Here is a 16,820-nt window from a genome sequence, read left to right as displayed (position 1 = left end):
ATATTTAGTCGCTTGTATATGCCCAGTTTTTAATATATATATTTATGCGATATATCGATATGAATTTTCATTGCTTTTCTCAATTTTTCGCTTTAATTTCCGATTCAAATTCGAGCTTTTAACATCAATAAAATTGTTTATATGCCAATATGTTAATAAATTTTTATACTTTAGATTTTTGTTCTTGGTTTTAGTTTGGATATAGCTAAAATTTTCTAAACGTTATTAAGTTTAATTAAATGCAATTGCAAAATGTTTTTTGGATTTGTTTTTTTTTTTTTATAAATGCATTATTTACGTTTCAAATGTTGTTTCGATGGATTTATGAATGATTCTTGAAAGTTCAAAGCTTTTTCTCAGTTTCATTCTGGGTGCGTTTCATTTAAAAAATTGTGCCTTTTGCTTAAAAGTCTTTTTGTTCGATTAAAATTAAAAAAACATCTGTATAAAAGTCAAAATGCGCAAGGACTAGGATCAAGGAATCAAAGGATTATCTGCGACTAGAGCTTGAAGAGCGCCCCATAGTTGGTCAGGCAAAATAGTTTGGCGCAGAGACTGCGACTCCGACTGTGACTCCGATTGTGGCTCGATCGGATGGCCAATGTTTGATTCTGTTTCTGATTCTGTATCTGTAACTGTTTCTGGGCCTGGGCGGTGGCCAGCTCCTGTCTCTATTTGCTGCCACCGCCACAGTATTCACCCTGGAGCATCCCATTGTCGAGCAGCGATGCTGGAGTTGTGGCAATGCCATCCCGCAGTGCCAGCTGATAGGCCACCTCAAAGGCCTGGCCCAGTGTCAGGATTATCTCGCTAGCCTTATCCTACAAATGATAATCACCATATAATCGGCTTGGAGAATCAAATCAGAGTTACTCACCGTGCTGGGCACAAGGAACACATGACAATAGTGCATGTCCAGCTCCTTGGTGATGTAGGCAAAGTGTCGCAGATCCTCGGAATCCTGGCAAGCGCAGTTTATATTTTGTATCTCATGCTCGCAAATGATGCGCTGTAAATATAAAGATTTTTTTTTTTAAATTAAATTAAATTATTTAACTGACATAATAACTCTTACAAAATAACAAGAAGACAATAATTATGGAATATCGTGAATAATATTAAAATACTTGAAAATAACATTAGTTATGATGAAGATTAGTTAACCAGTTTTGAAGAAAATAAATAGAAATGTTCTTTGTAAAAAAATATAAATAAATACATGTTTATATTGGACACACCGAAGATCTAATACCCTTGTAAAGCACAGCAGAACAAAAGAAAACACTTTACAAAAGGTAAACCTAGGTATCTTCTTTTCAAAAATTAAAAATAATAGTTAAAATGTCTTGAAAAATGGGGTATCACAATTAGTAGTTAAGGAGTCATACAAAAAATCTGAAAAAAATTCTGTTTAAATGAGAAAGTCTCGGATATATCTGAGATAATTAATTTCATTTTTCTTGTCAGTCTTAAGATTGAAATTGATATGAATAATATTTATTTCAATTTTAATCAAATTATTTATACTTTTGAATTACTTTTACGAAATTATTATATAGTAAATTAGTAAGATTTAAAAACGATTTCATAAGAAAAAATAAAGATATTAAGTTTTGATAAAATTTAATGCTTAAAAATTGGATAACTAAAAATTTTAACCTTTACAATTTAAAATATAGAATAAATTTTAAAGTGTTAATTGTCTGGGAGCACTCAAAAAATTAAAACTTGTTCTAGCATTTGTTTTCTAGCATAGGGGCAAGTAAATGGTTGTCTTGTTGGTTTTATGGTGCACTTACCTTGCTTGCCACATCGATGAACTCCACGCCGCGATGACAAATGGCCAGGGTGAGTGGTGCGCCTTGTTTGCCAATCTCCTCCTGCCCCTCATTGGAGGACGCCTTCAGCTTTTGTATGGACTTCTTGGTGGACTCTGTGCCACGTAGTTCTTTCACAACCGTTGAGCCGAGGTACTGTCAAGTGGCGAAATGAAGAATTACAATAATTAGAGTTAGTTTTGGAGTTGTTGGCTAATAGACTCACCTGAACCTCGTATTTGATGTGCTCATTGAGTAGAGTTTGCGCCGTGTGGCGCCACTGGGTGGTGCGCATGTTGGCCGGCAATCCCAACAGCAGCTCCGAGGGTGCACGTATTTGCAGTGGGGCAGCAGCCGCTTTTTGTGCCGCCATTGAAGGTGGTTGTGGTGCAGGACTGTCAAGGGGAAATATTTATTTATTTATTTACTACTTAACCAAGATCAAAAATAAAAAAAATATGTACTAATTAATTAAAAAATCATTAGAAATCTACTATGTATTAACAATTTATTAAAAAATCATTAGAAATCAGAATTATTTTATACCCGTTACTTAAAAAATAAGTAAAAGGGTATATTGTGTTCGCTGAAATGTATTTAATGAAGCTATTAATATTATTTATTATCTCACTTAATTGCAGCAAGATCGTACGAGTAGAAAGTCAGTAATAGCTAACCAAAGTTATTAAAAATTAAAAAATCATTAGAAATCAGAATTATTTTATACCCGTTACTTAAAAAATAAGTAAAAGGGTATATTGTGTTCGCTGAAATGTATTTAATTAAAAAATCATGAGAAATCAGAACCATTTCATACCCGTTACTTAAAAAATAAGTAAAAGGGTATATTGTGTTCGTTGAAATGTATTTAACGTAAGCTATTAATATTATTTATTATCTCACTTAATCTCAGCAAGGTCGGACGAGTAGAACGGCAGTAATAGCTAACCAAAGTTAAGGCAACTCAAGCACCCAAAAGTATGCAGTAGTTTTTATTAGGTAGTAATTTCTATACAATTCTCTGATATTTATTGAAATAAGTAACGGGTATTCTATGATCGGCATCTCGACTTTAGTCTTTCCGACTTTTTTTTACAATAAGTGTCAAAAATCAATTTGTTTTGAATTTTTATTAAAAAAATTATATATAACTTTTATTGTCGATTTTATAAAATAATCTTTAAATTATAAATGATGTTTTCAATTTTATTTAAATATCTATACATAACTCTAACTTTGTATTTTTTGAAAACATTTTTAATATATAAAACTTTTATATTGAATTTAAAAAATATTTACTGTAAAAATTGAAAATTAAAGTGGTATTCAAAAGCCTTTTAAGCTGGAAGGAGTAATTAAGTATGCTGACATTGTAAACCTAGTCATTAATATGATCAGTGAATATGAAAAATGAGAAGATTAAACTATAACTTATTTGAAAAAAGTTGAGGGTATCCAAAAATAATAATAATAAATATAAATTATTTAAATGCAATTTTTCAGCTTTCACTCACCGATTTTTGCGATATCCCGTGATGGAATTGCGATGCGGCAAAGCATTTGTGTTTGTCTGCGGTGTTTGTGTTTGGTGGTTGTTGGATGCAGTTGCAGTGTTTGTTGTTGTTGCTGTTGTTGTTTGTGCAGTTGCCGTTGCTTCCTTGTTGCCATTCGTTGTCATTTTGTTGGTCTCGTTGTTCTCGGCCAGCGGTGTCTTCTGTGACTTGGACTCTCGCATCTGTCGGATGTAGGCCAAGGATTGCAGGATGCGTCTGCGGTGTCCCAGCTTATTAATTTCCAGCACAGTCTGCAACTCCACATCCCAAACGCCACAGACACTTTCAATGGTGTTGTACAGATGCTTGCTGCAAGTAAAATATAGTAAGTAAATCTTTTGGAATTTGTTTTCAATACTCACTTGAAGAACTCTAGATACTCGGGCAGGGAAATGCTGTGCAGCCACTGTTGGAGGCTGGCCACGCCCAGTTGCTTGTTCTCCTGCTGCGTCTTGAAGGGCACCTGTGGCAGGAACTCCGCTGGAGGCAAGGTCTCCACGAATCTTAGGAGTTTTGTGGCATCTCGCTCTGGAATGTGCAACAGCGGAATGTCCGGCTCCTCAAAAACATTGCGCTAAAAACAAGTGACATATTTATTTAATTTTATTACTATAATAAACATGAGTTGATAAGGTGATTCACGAACAAAAATTGAATTTTTTAAAATATTTTAAAGTATTTATAAATCAGTTAAAAACGAATTATTTTTTATTTTACTATTTAGTATTTTTAATTAAAAGAAAATATTTCATTTTTAATTAATAGCAAATGCTGTTCACATATAACTAATAAATTTATATAAAATAAGGAATTTTTAATAACTTCAATTTTCGTTGATTAAAATCTGATATAGCTTCTAATTTCTAATGCCAACTTTAATCAAATTATTAAAATCAACTAATATTTTCAATAAAAATTGTTTGACTATTTTTATTAAAAAACAAAATTCAATAATAAAATTTAAATAAAAGTCAAAAAAAGTTTAATTTTTGTATTAGTAATAAAAAAAACTAGACTTGTTATAAGATCAATCATGTAATTTATATATTAAAGAAAACATTGTTTGACTATCTTTATTAAAAAATAAAATTCAATAGTAAAATTTTAATAAAAGTAAAAAAAAGTTTAACTTTTGTATTGGTAATAAAAAAAACTAGAATTGTTATAAGATCGTTATATATTGTTATATTGATTGTTGTATATTATTTAAATATTAAAGAAAACATTAAAAGAAATATTTCAAATTAATAACAAAAAATCTCGATTCAAAAAAAATAAAATAAAAATAAAGACACACATTTAAAATAATATACAATCACAATTACAAATTTGTATAAGAAAATCTTTGTAAATAAAAACAAATATAAATTCATTTAAATGTTAAAATAATAATTGTTAGACTTATAATAATATTATACATCAATTTCTAGCGCAATAATATAAAAGTAGCAATACTGTATCGTTTGAAATTGATAAATAAATTTAAAAAAAAAAAAAAAACTTACCATAAATTTGAAGTTGTCGTAGCCGTTCTCAAAGAGAATCCTCTCGAGATGCAGCAACCCCGCGTTGCGAAGTCTCACGGCCAACTCGCGTCGCTCAGGAAGCACCTCGAGGTCCTCAAAGTCCAGCTCAATGTCGTGGGTGGGCGTTATGTTGGTGTTAAGGATGCCACTGCCGAAATTCTCAATGATCTCGGAGATCTTTTTGCGCGCTTCCTCCGCGTTGAAGGGACTCAACAGCTTGAGGGAATTGCGTGCTATGGATTGACCGCTGATTGGTGATTTCGCTGGCGATTTGGCTGGCGATTTGGCTGGTGATCTGACGACTGACTTCACTGGTGACTTGTCTGCTCTTCGAGGAGCATTCTCGCTGTCAGCGTTGCCATTTGTCTCCAGCTTGATCTCTGCACTGTGTTGTGACGGCGTCGTCGGTGGTTTTACAAATTTCCTTTCCGGCACCTGCGGCTTTGTGGCAATCGGAGGACGCGTACGTGGCAGCTGTGGGATTAGCTCCTGTTTGTACTGCTCCTGTTCCTTCCGCTCCTTGTGCTGTGTGGAGCCCTTGAGCAGGCCAGCAAATGGAACATCGCTGACAAATTCCTCCACATAATCCGTGGACAGTGAGAGACTGTGATCCGAGCAAGAAATGTTGGAGCTCAGTGAGCCGGATGAAGGTGCGGGACAACGTGGCACCACCGTCACCGTATCATCATAGTCGTAACCCGGAGTTCCCAGTGTCGGCAGCAGCTTCGACGGCGATGATCCCGTCTCGATCATTAGCTGCTGCGCCGCCTGCAGCTGAAGCAGAGCTGAACGACGCTTGTACTCCTGGCTCAGCGGACGAATCCGCTCATGGATGGTGCGCTCGGCCTGACTGGAGCTGGGAGGTGGATGATCCGGAGTCGGTGGTTGCTTGTAGTGCGTCGGACTGCTTGGAATTTGCTGTTTGGGATCACAGTTCTGCTCACCGACCTCCGGCTTCTCGGGCACATTGAGAGAGCTAAGAAGGAGAGTAAAAGAGAGAGAGAGAGAGACTCAGAGATTAATTGCACAAAAGCATTATTTATATATACATACTAAAACTAACTTTAAACCACTACAAAATCAGAATTTTTGATTCTAAAATTTTTTTTTTAATTTTTATTTTATTTTTTCTAATTAATTTAAAATTATACTTATAAATTTAATGGAATCAGATAAAAATTCAGATTTACTATAATAAGGTAAGAACTTTTTTAATAAACGTTCGGATCTCCGTATTAAAACTTTTTCCCACGGTAATTTCTCACATAATAATTTAGAAAACCTGTGTATTAGGACATTATTTTAGAAAAAAGCTCATTAAACTTATATTCCTTATTAATTCAAATTAAATGGCTAATGCATTAAAATCTTTTTGAACTTATAATATTAAAATTTTCGGACTTGAGAAATAAAATTTATATTCAGATCGAGATTTTCGGTTTTAGTAATTAACATCTTAATGAGAAATACATTTTATTATTATTATCTTAAATTATTACTTAATCATTAACTTACCAGCTATTGCGATTACGCTTCAATTTCCGATTGGGATTATAGGACTTGAGTGTGGCATTCTCGCAGGATTTGAGCAGCTCCTTGGATAACTTAGTGGAGGCACTCCGCTGGGCAGGAATGGGCCGCTTCATGGAATTAGTAGCATTATGTGAGCCAGGAGCTGGTGATTCTCCGCTTGAGTTCGGCACACTTGTCTCACTGTTGAGCTCCGAGCTGCTACACTGACGATCCAGCATGTCATCTAAAGGCAAAAAATGGAATCATTATTAAAATATTTAATTTCAAAATTATATATATTTTGATGGTGTATTAAATTAATTGCCAAACAAAAAAAAAAAATTACATTCCGCAAGTAAATCGGTTAAGTTTTGACAGAGTTGCGCAAGATTCAAGTTTCTAAAAAAGTGTCAAGGCCAAGGTATGGAAAAAGTGGACAGTGATCGAAAAATATTAATTTTTTCAACATAATGAAATTTTAATGCAGAATCAAATAAGAGCTCAAATAATGATAAAATTGACATTCCACAAGTAAATCGGTTAAGTTTTGACAAAGTTATGCTACACTGAAGTTTCGGAAAAAGTGTCAAGGCCAAGGTATGGGAAAAGTGGACAGTGATCGAAAAATATTAATTTTTTCAACAAAATGAAATTTTGATGCAGAATCAAATTAGAGCTCAAATAATGATAAAATTGACATTCCACAAGTAAATCGGTTAAGTTTTGACAAAGTTATGCTAGACTGAAGTTTCGGAAAAAGTGTCAAGGCCAAGGTATGGAAAAGTCGACAGTGATCAAAAAATATTAATTTTTTCAACAAAATGAAATTTTGATGCAGAATCAAATAAGAGCTCAAATAATTATTAAATTGACATTCCGCAAGAAAATCGGTTAAGTTTTAACAAAGTTATGCCAACATTATAAGCTGTGTATTGAGATTATTGAAATATTTTTAAAATATTGAGTGTATAATAAAAGGTAGGGCATTTGTTAACTCACTGCTGGAACTGAGATTCATGCCTCCGGCAACAGCGGCCACGGATCTGGTGCTCTGCCGGTCACTGGCATAGAGTCGATCACTGCGTTGTCTTTCCCGGAGTTGAGTCTCGTCGAAACTCATGCCTCCGACACTGCCGTGACTCTGGTGCGAGTACGGACTGTCGGTGGGCGGAGGACGTCGTCGTAGCTGCTGACCTTGACCCTGACTCGATTTTGAACTGTAGCTGAATTGTTGTCCTGGTCCGGCATGCGTTGGTGAGACGGAAAGATTGCGACGTGGCGGCTTCTTTGGTGGACCACTGGGTGCAAAGGTGCTCATCTGCAGGGGCTGTGTGCCTCCGCCGGTGGAGCAGCGGGAACGGGGCGAAACGGAGGCCGGCTCGAAGCTGCTCAGCGAGGACGAGGGACTCACGCTATAGCCACCTCCCATATCGCTATGGAAAGAAGAACATATTCAGTCAAGTCACAAAAATAAAGTCAATTCAATGTATTTTAAGTGGGTATTCAAATATTGTCCACAAATATGTAATGCATCGTAAATAATATAAATTCTTGATTGTTTTTTGCTCTTGTTCTATTTCTATGCAAGTTAGTTCCTTAATATTGCAGATATCTTGATGAAACTTGACAAAGTTCCTTCCTTTTTGCTGCAAGCATTAAATATGGCAAATGTGACTGAATCGAACTACTACTTGAAATATTTCAACAAGATTCACCAGTTATAAATTATATATAGTCTAATACATTCTGAGCAAATTTGGTTCAAGTCGGATTACTATATCATATAGCTGTCATTTCGTATAAAAAACCTTTTTGGTTTTTTGAGATATTTCAACAATATTCACTAACAATATTCACGCATTTTATATAGCCTTATACATTCTGACCAAATTTGATTTAAATTGGATTACTATCATATAGCTGTCATAAGAATAATCGTTCGAAAATCAACCTTTAGTATGAAAAAAAATCGGTTTTCTGAAATATCTAAAATCAAGTCCCTAAATATACAGTTGTCCCATGTATCCTGATGAAATTCGACTAATATTGGACTACTAGTTCTTATAGCAACAATCGGTTGAAGATTTATATCACTGCGAAAGGCAGTCCGCGCTAGTGAAGAAAGCAGCACAAAGGGTTATTACTCTTCAAGGGTATCAAATCTTCTTTCCTTCTTGTTTTGTGCTTACTTCTGTATGTGCAATGGCGAGTGAGCATTGAGATCCTGATAGAATCTGTCCTCCGGCTGCAGTGCACTGTCCAAGGACTTGCCGCCATTGTAGTGTCCTCCATTTCCCGCACTTAGTCGTTGTTTACTGTAGCCGGACTGTTGCATCGAGTGCGAGTGGTTCAGCAAGTGATTGTTCGAGTTGAAGTGATAGTGATTGTAGTTGTTGTGCGGTTGCGATTGTGCTTGATTGTTGCCCTGACCACGCCCTGAACTTGAGTGCTGCCGATAGATGACCTCGTCCACCTCATCCGTCTCCATTTGGTGACGAAAATCTTTAGTAAATAAAAGGTATTTAATTATTATTTATAAAATATAAAGAAGTTCTTCACAGTATTTACAGTCTTGTTAATAAATTGCGTATACGTATGGCTTATCATATTAAAATTAAATTTAATAAAATTGTTAACAAGTTGAACTAGTAAAATCAGCACAATCATAAAAAAATGACACAATTTATAGATAAATATATTCGCAAAAGAAAGTATAATTATTCGCATTGTAAGCAATATTACGTATACGTTATTTGTTGAATTCATTTGAAATAAACCTTAAGATATCTGACACATCTCATTTAAAAATATACTGGTTTTCTTTCTCTTCTCACATAATTGTGGGTAATGCTTTAGCAGATTACGCATACGCACTGTGAGTCACTGAGAAATTTATTAAAATAAAAATAGTTACTTAAAGAGGTCACTATTAAAAATATATGTGGTAAATGTAAATTAAACATAACTCCTTCTTTCACACAACTTTTAATTACATTTAAATATGAGACTAAAATTAAAAAATAATAATAAGTAATATTAAAAAATATCATGCTATAATCAACATTATTTAATTGAATTATACAGTGAATTATTATGAGTATACATAATATTAGTTTCTACAGAATTTTCTTGTTTTAAAAATAGTTTAACCACATAATAAAAGCAATATAAAATTAAACCATAATTTATGATAATTTGCGTAAAGTTTCTACAGTAAAAACTCTTTAAGTTCGTTACGTATACGTACTGTTGATCACGGCAATAATGTGCTTGGTCACATGAGGTGGAAATTCGCGTAGTATATCCAAGGCGGTGCGTCCCTCGTTATCTGTGGCCGATAGATCGATGCCAGCCCGCAGCAGAGTCCGCACCACATTCTCCTTGCCACAGAGAGCCGCCTCATGGAGCGCCGTGCCCGAGGGCGTCAATAGATTCACCGAGACGCCGGCAGCAAGAAGAACATCGACCACATTCTTGTGGCCATTGCGACTGGCCAGATGCAGACAGGTGTGGGCAAAGATGTGGCGCGAGGGCGACGATGGCGATGAGGGCGACGGAGTTGCATTCTCCAGGGCCGCCGTGCTGAGATGTGAGATGAGTTCGGGATGCGCACGGATGAGCATCTGCACCGCCTGCAGGCGACCATATTGGGCAGCCAGATCCAGAGGCGTCTCGCCGCGAGAATTGCGCATATTGGGATCCGCATCGTGGTACAGCAGCAGCTCCAAGGCGCCAGTGTGACCATGTTGGGCGGCACAATGCAGCGGCGTCTCCTGCTCAATGGTCTGCAGATTGGCACTGGCCGGACGATACGGCTGCGTCAGCAGCAACCTCACAATGTCCGTCTCTCCGGCCCAAGCAGCCAGATGCAGTGGCGAAGATCCTCGCGAGTCGGGTAGATTTGTGGATGCCTCGTGTGCCAGCAGCAGCCTCACAATATCCTCATGCCCATTGAGACAGGCATGATGCAGTGCCGAGTAGCCACCGCTGTCCTGGACATTAACCCCTGTGCGCCGCAGACTCGCCAACGGCCCCGCCCGCTTCCCCTTCTGCGAGAGCACCTTCTCGATGTGACTGATGTTCCCGTTCCTCGCCGCCTCCAGAAACTCCTGATCCTTGCCCATAGCTGCTGTGCGTTGCTGTAGAAATAAATTGAGCATTAGACATTGTAAATAAGAGTTAAGAATTTTGTGCAACTTTCCAACTTACAAGAAAAAAAGTTGGCTTATATTATTCATAATTAAAACAGAGGTTAAATATTGTTAAAATTGACACAGATTTTACAAAGTTCTGACAGATTTTTGTAAATGGATTTAATGAAAAAGTGTCAAGGTAAAAAAAATGGACATCGTTGCAAGAACATTTTATTTCAAAATTTCTGATGCACAATCAAAATAAATTTCAAATAATGATAAAATTTACATTCCGCTTGGAAATCGGTTAAGATTTGTAAAAGGTATGCTAGTTTGAAATTTTCGAAAATGTTCCAGAAAAAAAAGTTGACTATGAAGTTTTTGACGAAGTGTCATGGGGAAAGTATGGAAAAAATGGACAATTACTAAAAAAAAATAATTTTTTAATTTTTAATGCAGAACTAATATAGTGACCAAAAATTGATAAAAGTGATATTCCGCTTGAAAATCGGTTAAGTTTTGACCGAGTTATGACAGTTTGAAGTTTTGTGAAAAGTGTCAAGGGAAAAGCTTGGAAAAATAAACTGACAGTTATCGAAAGAAATTGAATTTTAAAATTTTGATGCAAAATCAAGTGAGAGTTGAGTTGTTCAATATTTCATAACAATGGTTTTCATCAAATTGATTGATAGTCAAAAAAGTCATCGAATTAAGGTAGTTAAAAATCGCTTTTGCAAAAATACGTTATGATTTTTTTTTGTATCACAAGTATTTAGTAATGATAAATTATTTAAATTATTGATTAAATTAAATTTGATTTTAAAAATTGTAAGCACTACAGTTCTTAATGGAATTACTCTTAACTCTTAATAACTCTTAACATGATTTTAATCGCTTTTGAAAAATCGACAACCCCTCCATTTGGGGGAGTGTGTTGTGTGGGCTTTCTTAAAACGAATTATGACTGCGAAAAGTGCTTCATTAAAACGCCGTTGGCTTTGTGGCTTTTAGCTCGGGTCGCCTTTTAGCTCTAATGACTTTGCTGTGACACCCCCACACATTCAATCCCACACAATCTATGTCTAAGGGCATAAAAATATAAAAATTGCACAATAAGATACCCGACCAGGCCAAAAGAGTCCTGTGGGAGGAGTGGAGGTTGAAGTGCCTCTGAGTCTGCTCCAGCTTCATTGCTGATGAAGTGCTTTTTATATACTGAAATGTGTTTTAAGTATCTTTGACGCCTACAATGGGACAAATTGGGAGATTATAATTTAACAAGGAGTCGATTTTTCTACCCAAAGGGCTTAAAATTTTCATTTGTCAATACATTTGTCAATTTGAGAATATTTTAAAAGTCACAACGAAAATTTTTCTACATCTTTCCATGAATCAAATTTCTATTAAAGTACTTTATAAAAATTACTACCTAATAAAAACTACTGCATACTTTTGGGTGCTTGTATTGCCTATATTCTATAAATGATAATTAATCATTACTAATTTGCTTAAGTGAAATAAATTAAATTTAATTATGGTAATTCTTATATTCCATTTTATCCAGTGTTGTTAAACTCTGTCCATAGTACCGTTTAGCAGCGTGTCTGTCATTTGATATCCCTCAATGGGAGTCAGAAAATGAAAGCACGTTGTCTGTCCCTCTGTCCCGCTGTCTGACTGTTAGTCTGTCTGTCCGTCTGTCAGTTGGTCCGTCTGTCCGTCTGTCACTTTGGCTCCAATGAGATAAATACAAGACTGCAACAGATAATCACCTGCTTACACACGCGCTTGTACTCACGTGCACACTCCACACCACACTACACACACACACTCGCATACGCTCACACACATGCGTACTGTTATTATTGCTACTATAGAATTCAACAAAAGGTAGGTTAGGCACGTCCTCAAGTCCCAAAAATGAGAGAATGAGAAAGTTCGAGAGAGCGAGTAAACTGTGGAGAGAGTGACTCCAGAGAGAAAGAGAGAGAGAGAGACTGTGACTTGTGTCCTGCCGCGCCCACCATCCACCAGGAGCGAACTTAACTTGCTTTCTTCCTCTTTTTACTCCCATTTCTTCCTTTTTACCCTTCCTTAAGCTCTTACCACCCCTCTTTTCCCCTCTCTCCATCCTCTCCCATTCTGCTCCCACTTACAACGCCAACTGTGACATTTTATTTATTTATTTTTTTTTTATTTTGCATGCAAAACTCAAAGGCGTGTATACTTTTTAAAGGCAGTGTTGTGGTGGTGTGGGGCGGAAAACTGTTTGTCTATGCAAAGAAATCCAAATACAAAAGCCACGGAAATTGAAGCACATTAAAAGCAAATTGAGGCGACAACAACAACTGGAAAATAGGAAGCAAACAAAAAATGTCAATTGACTTTACTTATGAATTTCTAGTGTTCAACATAATTGGGTCAAAGGATATTGACCCGAGAGGGGGGAAGAAGGGTTGGAAAGGAGGCTGCAAGTTGGCAAATAGCCAGACAATATGTGTGGGAAAAGTGTTCCTTTAATTTGACCAGACGACAGTTTGTCTGGCACGCATTTCCTGTTTCCTCTCATTCAATTGTTTAATGCAAGCCGGAAAATTGGTTGAAAATTTCATTTGGATAGTGGAAAAAAAAAGAAGGCAATTTGATAGTTCGTTTGTTGTTCACACTGCAATCGAAAGGCGTGTACACACAGATACACACACACACACACACACACACACACACACACACACATATACATATCTATACACTCTCACACACTGAGTTGTAGCTACTTCACAGATACATTTTCATGTGCAATTGAACAATTCGTTACCTTTTGTTTTGTTTAGTTTATTTGCCTATAAATATTTATTTATTTCTCTATGTTAGTTTTCACTTCCGTTTGTTCAACGTATGCACGTCTTCTGCTTCTTCTTCGTCTTCTTGTTGCTTTTTTAATTTAATAAATTTCATTTGATTCGCTTGCCGCGTCGTCGTCTCTTGCTTTTTTCTACAGCACATTTCCATTTACGAAATGAATTTGCTACGCCCGCGTTTTGCCGACAACGACAACGACGACACTGACAACGTTGTTGGCTCTGCTGGTGACTCTGACTCTGACTGACTGTCAGTCTGTCTGGGTTTCAGTTCAGAGTTCCATAAGAAATTCTGTTACATATTTTTTAAGCACACACACTCTCAATTTGCTCTCTCTGTCTCTCTGTCTCCATGCGCCGTGCACTTTGTCTCTTGTGCAATGTATGCGTAGTACTCTAGTATCTAGTATCTAATATCTCGTATCTCGTATCTGTATCTGCTGCGAGAGATGGCAGCCAATGAAAGTTGTAGATACAAATACAATACAATAAGCTTTGGCTACGCTTTGACTTTTTGCTTTTGCTCAGCGCTTTCACTTGATTTGTTTTTGTCTCCACAGTCGCCTTATGCGGGCCAAAGAGCGTCCAAAGAGAGCAGCAGCAGCAGCGGCGAGAAGAGAGTAGAGAGTAGAGAGGGGAGAGGGGAGTAGAGACAGAGAATAGATGTTTCATTTGTGTTTATTTACGCTTTTGTTTACGTATTTTGTTGTGCAAAACTGACAATCTCAGATAGAGAGAGAGAGAAAGGCAGAGCTATAGAGAGAGACAGAGAGAAAGAGAGAGAGAGAGCATATGTTGTATAAATAGTATCAGCTTTTCACTTAGTTGTCATCATGGATAAAGAATGTGGCAAAGGGAACGCCTTAGTTGCCACACAACTGCATAAGAATTCTATAGATACAAATGTATCTACAGCTGATCTCTTGTTTTTTATATAGTACATCTAAGTTGCAGCAATGCAAATAAGTAAATACAATTTATTTATACACTTGGACTAAATAAAGATTCCTTTTATATGCATAATAAAGACTGTAATTTAAATAGTTCAATATATAAATAGATTTTATTTTTTATACATTAATAAAACACTTAGTAATCATAATACAGCTGCAACTAAATTTGTTTCTCTCTTTATTTGCAATTCGCGCTTTATTTACTCCCGTGTTTATAAATAATTAAGTATTTATATTTGTTATTTATTGCTTTTATACATTAGTTATGCTGAATTTCTTTTAATGATGTCTCTTAGTAATTTTATAAATTTTAATAAATATACTAATTTAATATTAAGATAAAGATTAAAAAATGTTTGTATTACAAAAACTCATCAGCTTACGATACTGAATAAAATATGATTAATTACTGCATAAAAATTATAATAACGTATTAATTAATCGTTTTTAAATAACTCCTGGCATTAAAAGTGTGTTTAGTTTTTTATAATACATAAAAAAAATAAAAATATCAATTAAATAATTAATAAAACACATTAAAAATATATAAACAAATAATAATAAATTATTAATTAATTGGAAAAAACATCTTAACTTTATTAATGAACCTAACAACAATTGTAATAATTTTGCAGTTCATTATTGGTTGTATTATAATTTACAATAGTACAAAAAAAATCTGAAAATTTCTTAAATTTTTGCATTAAATAAGTAATTTATAGCAACAAAATTATGTAATACATATTTCATATGATATAATTAGTTTTTGATTTGTAATTAATAAATTGGCTTAACATTTATTTAATTAGTTAATTAATTGCTTTTCTGCAAAAACAAACAGTTGTGATAAATTGCATGCTGTGACTTTTATGTCTTTTAACAAAGTATGAAAAAAAAATTAATAATAATTTCTTAATTAATTTAAAATAAACATAATAATTTGTAAATCATTAATTTTCATCAGCAGTTTAGGTAAAGTCACAATTCATTTATAATTTATTTAGTTGACATTACAGGGTATCTCTTAGCTAAGCATATGCATATCTCTCCAATTAATAGTTGGCTATTGTTATTTGTTGTTCAATCTGTGCTTTATTGTTGAGCGTGAAGTGTTAAGCTCACATACCTCAAGCTTATCAATGCGCACGCTCTCTCACCCGCACTCTCAGTAAACTTACTCTCACTCTCACCTTACTCTCTCCCTGCTTTCGCTCGCTCTCTCGTTAAGCATGCGCCCTATCGCTGCAGAGAGCACAAAGCTTTCTTATCAACTTTGGCGCTAGGGCATAAAGCTTTTTGGAGGGGCGTCTGCAGCTTTTGAAACAGCTGTTGTGATAAGAGACACCGTTTAACCCTTTGATGGCCCCACAGTTCAAGTTGTTATTGTTGTCGCTGTTGTTCCTACAGTTCCTACAGTTTTGTTGCTGTGTAATGGACATGAATTATGCCCCGGTTGACTGGCAACGTGACTCACTTGTAGCGCTGTTTGACCAAACGCCGCTGTGGGCGGACACATGCAGCTTTGTTGTGGCATGCAACACAAACACAATGGAGAGAGACAGATACACAGACAGAGCGAGAGATAAAGGGATAGAGGGGATTAGGCATAGAAATATGTTAGGAATAGCAAAACATAGCGAAACAGACAGTCAACTAACACCTACGATCGCTTTTTGGGCGACCCACCGCATGGTTTATTATACCCTGTACCCAAAGGTTACAGAAGTATAATAACTTAATGACAGTTTATGTAACAAACGTACACGGAACAATTTTCTAAAAATTTTTTATTATTTTGTGTACGTATATATAATTATGCTTTCTATTAAAAAAGAAAATAATTTTGACTTGGAAAGTTGCTATGTCAAAGGTTTGACCACTTCAAATATTCATAACTTTGTGAAAACTCGAACGATTTTCAAACGGAATGTCAATTTTAACATTATTTGGACTTTAAATTCATTCTGCATACGAACTTCATTTATTTAAAAAAAAAAAATATTTTTGGCCATTTGGATGTCGGTTCCGATTTCAATGCTAAGGGTCCCCCCTTTGGAATTTTGAAAATTGAAAATTTTAAATCTCAAGTTTTCACTTTTAATCAACTCCTTATATCGTATTTAGTATAAAACAACACCTTAAACTTGATTCTGACACCTTTCATTTTTCTGTAAAAAATCATGTCGAATTTAACAAAAATTTTGACTTGTAAAGTTGCTAGGTCAAAGGTCTGACCAACTTCAAACATTCATAACTTTGCTAAAACTGAACCGATTTTCAAGCGGAATGTCATTTTGAACATCAGTTGGCCCCTGAATTCATTTTACATTCAAATTTATTAAATTTTCTTAAAAAAAAATACCCTCTTGATTTTGTTATAAATTTGATATGTATTTTTTATATTTATGGTTTCTCATTGAGAGTATCTCACTGTCGAGCTGTCTCTACTGCAGCGTTCTTACTTGTTC

General features: G+C 35.4%; 1 protein-coding gene across 1 annotated transcript; it reads right to left on the bottom strand.

Annotated features, from left to right (window-relative positions):
- Positions 1 to 635: 635 nt before the first annotated feature.
- On the bottom strand, positions 636 to 13,740 carry LOC117791770 (ankyrin repeat and sterile alpha motif domain-containing protein 1B). Its single transcript, XM_034631648.1, has 12 exons — positions 13,357 to 13,740; positions 9,656 to 10,547; positions 8,598 to 8,910; positions 7,408 to 7,841; positions 6,412 to 6,652; positions 4,876 to 5,872; positions 3,733 to 3,944; positions 3,332 to 3,679; positions 2,044 to 2,212; positions 1,800 to 1,973; positions 878 to 1,009; positions 636 to 821 (listed from the first exon to the last, which is right to left on the bottom strand). Exons 2-12 carry the CDS (start codon positions 10,530 to 10,532, stop codon positions 672 to 674), a joined length of 4,047 nt encoding a protein of 1,348 aa, XP_034487539.1. The 5' UTR covers positions 10,533 to 10,547; positions 13,357 to 13,740; the 3' UTR covers positions 636 to 671.
- Between the last annotated feature and the right edge of the window lie 3,080 nt (positions 13,741 to 16,820).

This window comes from Drosophila innubila, assembly GCF_004354385.1.
Source record: "Drosophila innubila isolate TH190305 chromosome 3R unlocalized genomic scaffold, UK_Dinn_1.0 2_E_3R, whole genome shotgun sequence".
Classification (NCBI taxonomy): Eukaryota; Metazoa; Arthropoda; class Insecta; order Diptera; family Drosophilidae; genus Drosophila; species Drosophila innubila.
The sequence above is the reverse complement of the archived record's forward strand: the minus strand, read 5'-3'. Positions and strand labels throughout refer to the sequence as shown.

Bases quoted from the DNA above. Each gene is read 5' to 3' on its own strand.
- LOC117791770 (XM_034631648.1), bottom strand. From the start codon at position 10,532: ATGGGCAAGGATCAGGAGTTTCTGGAGGCGGCGAGGAACGGGAACATC. The intron at 2,213-3,331 runs GTGAGTGAAAGC...TCCCCTTGACAG, and splicing joins ACGGGATATCGCAAAAATCG to TCCTGCACCACAACCACCTT. The intron at 1,974-2,043 runs GTGAGTCTATTA...GCCACTTGACAG, and splicing joins ACATCAAATACGAGGTTCAG to TACCTCGGCTCAACGGTTGT.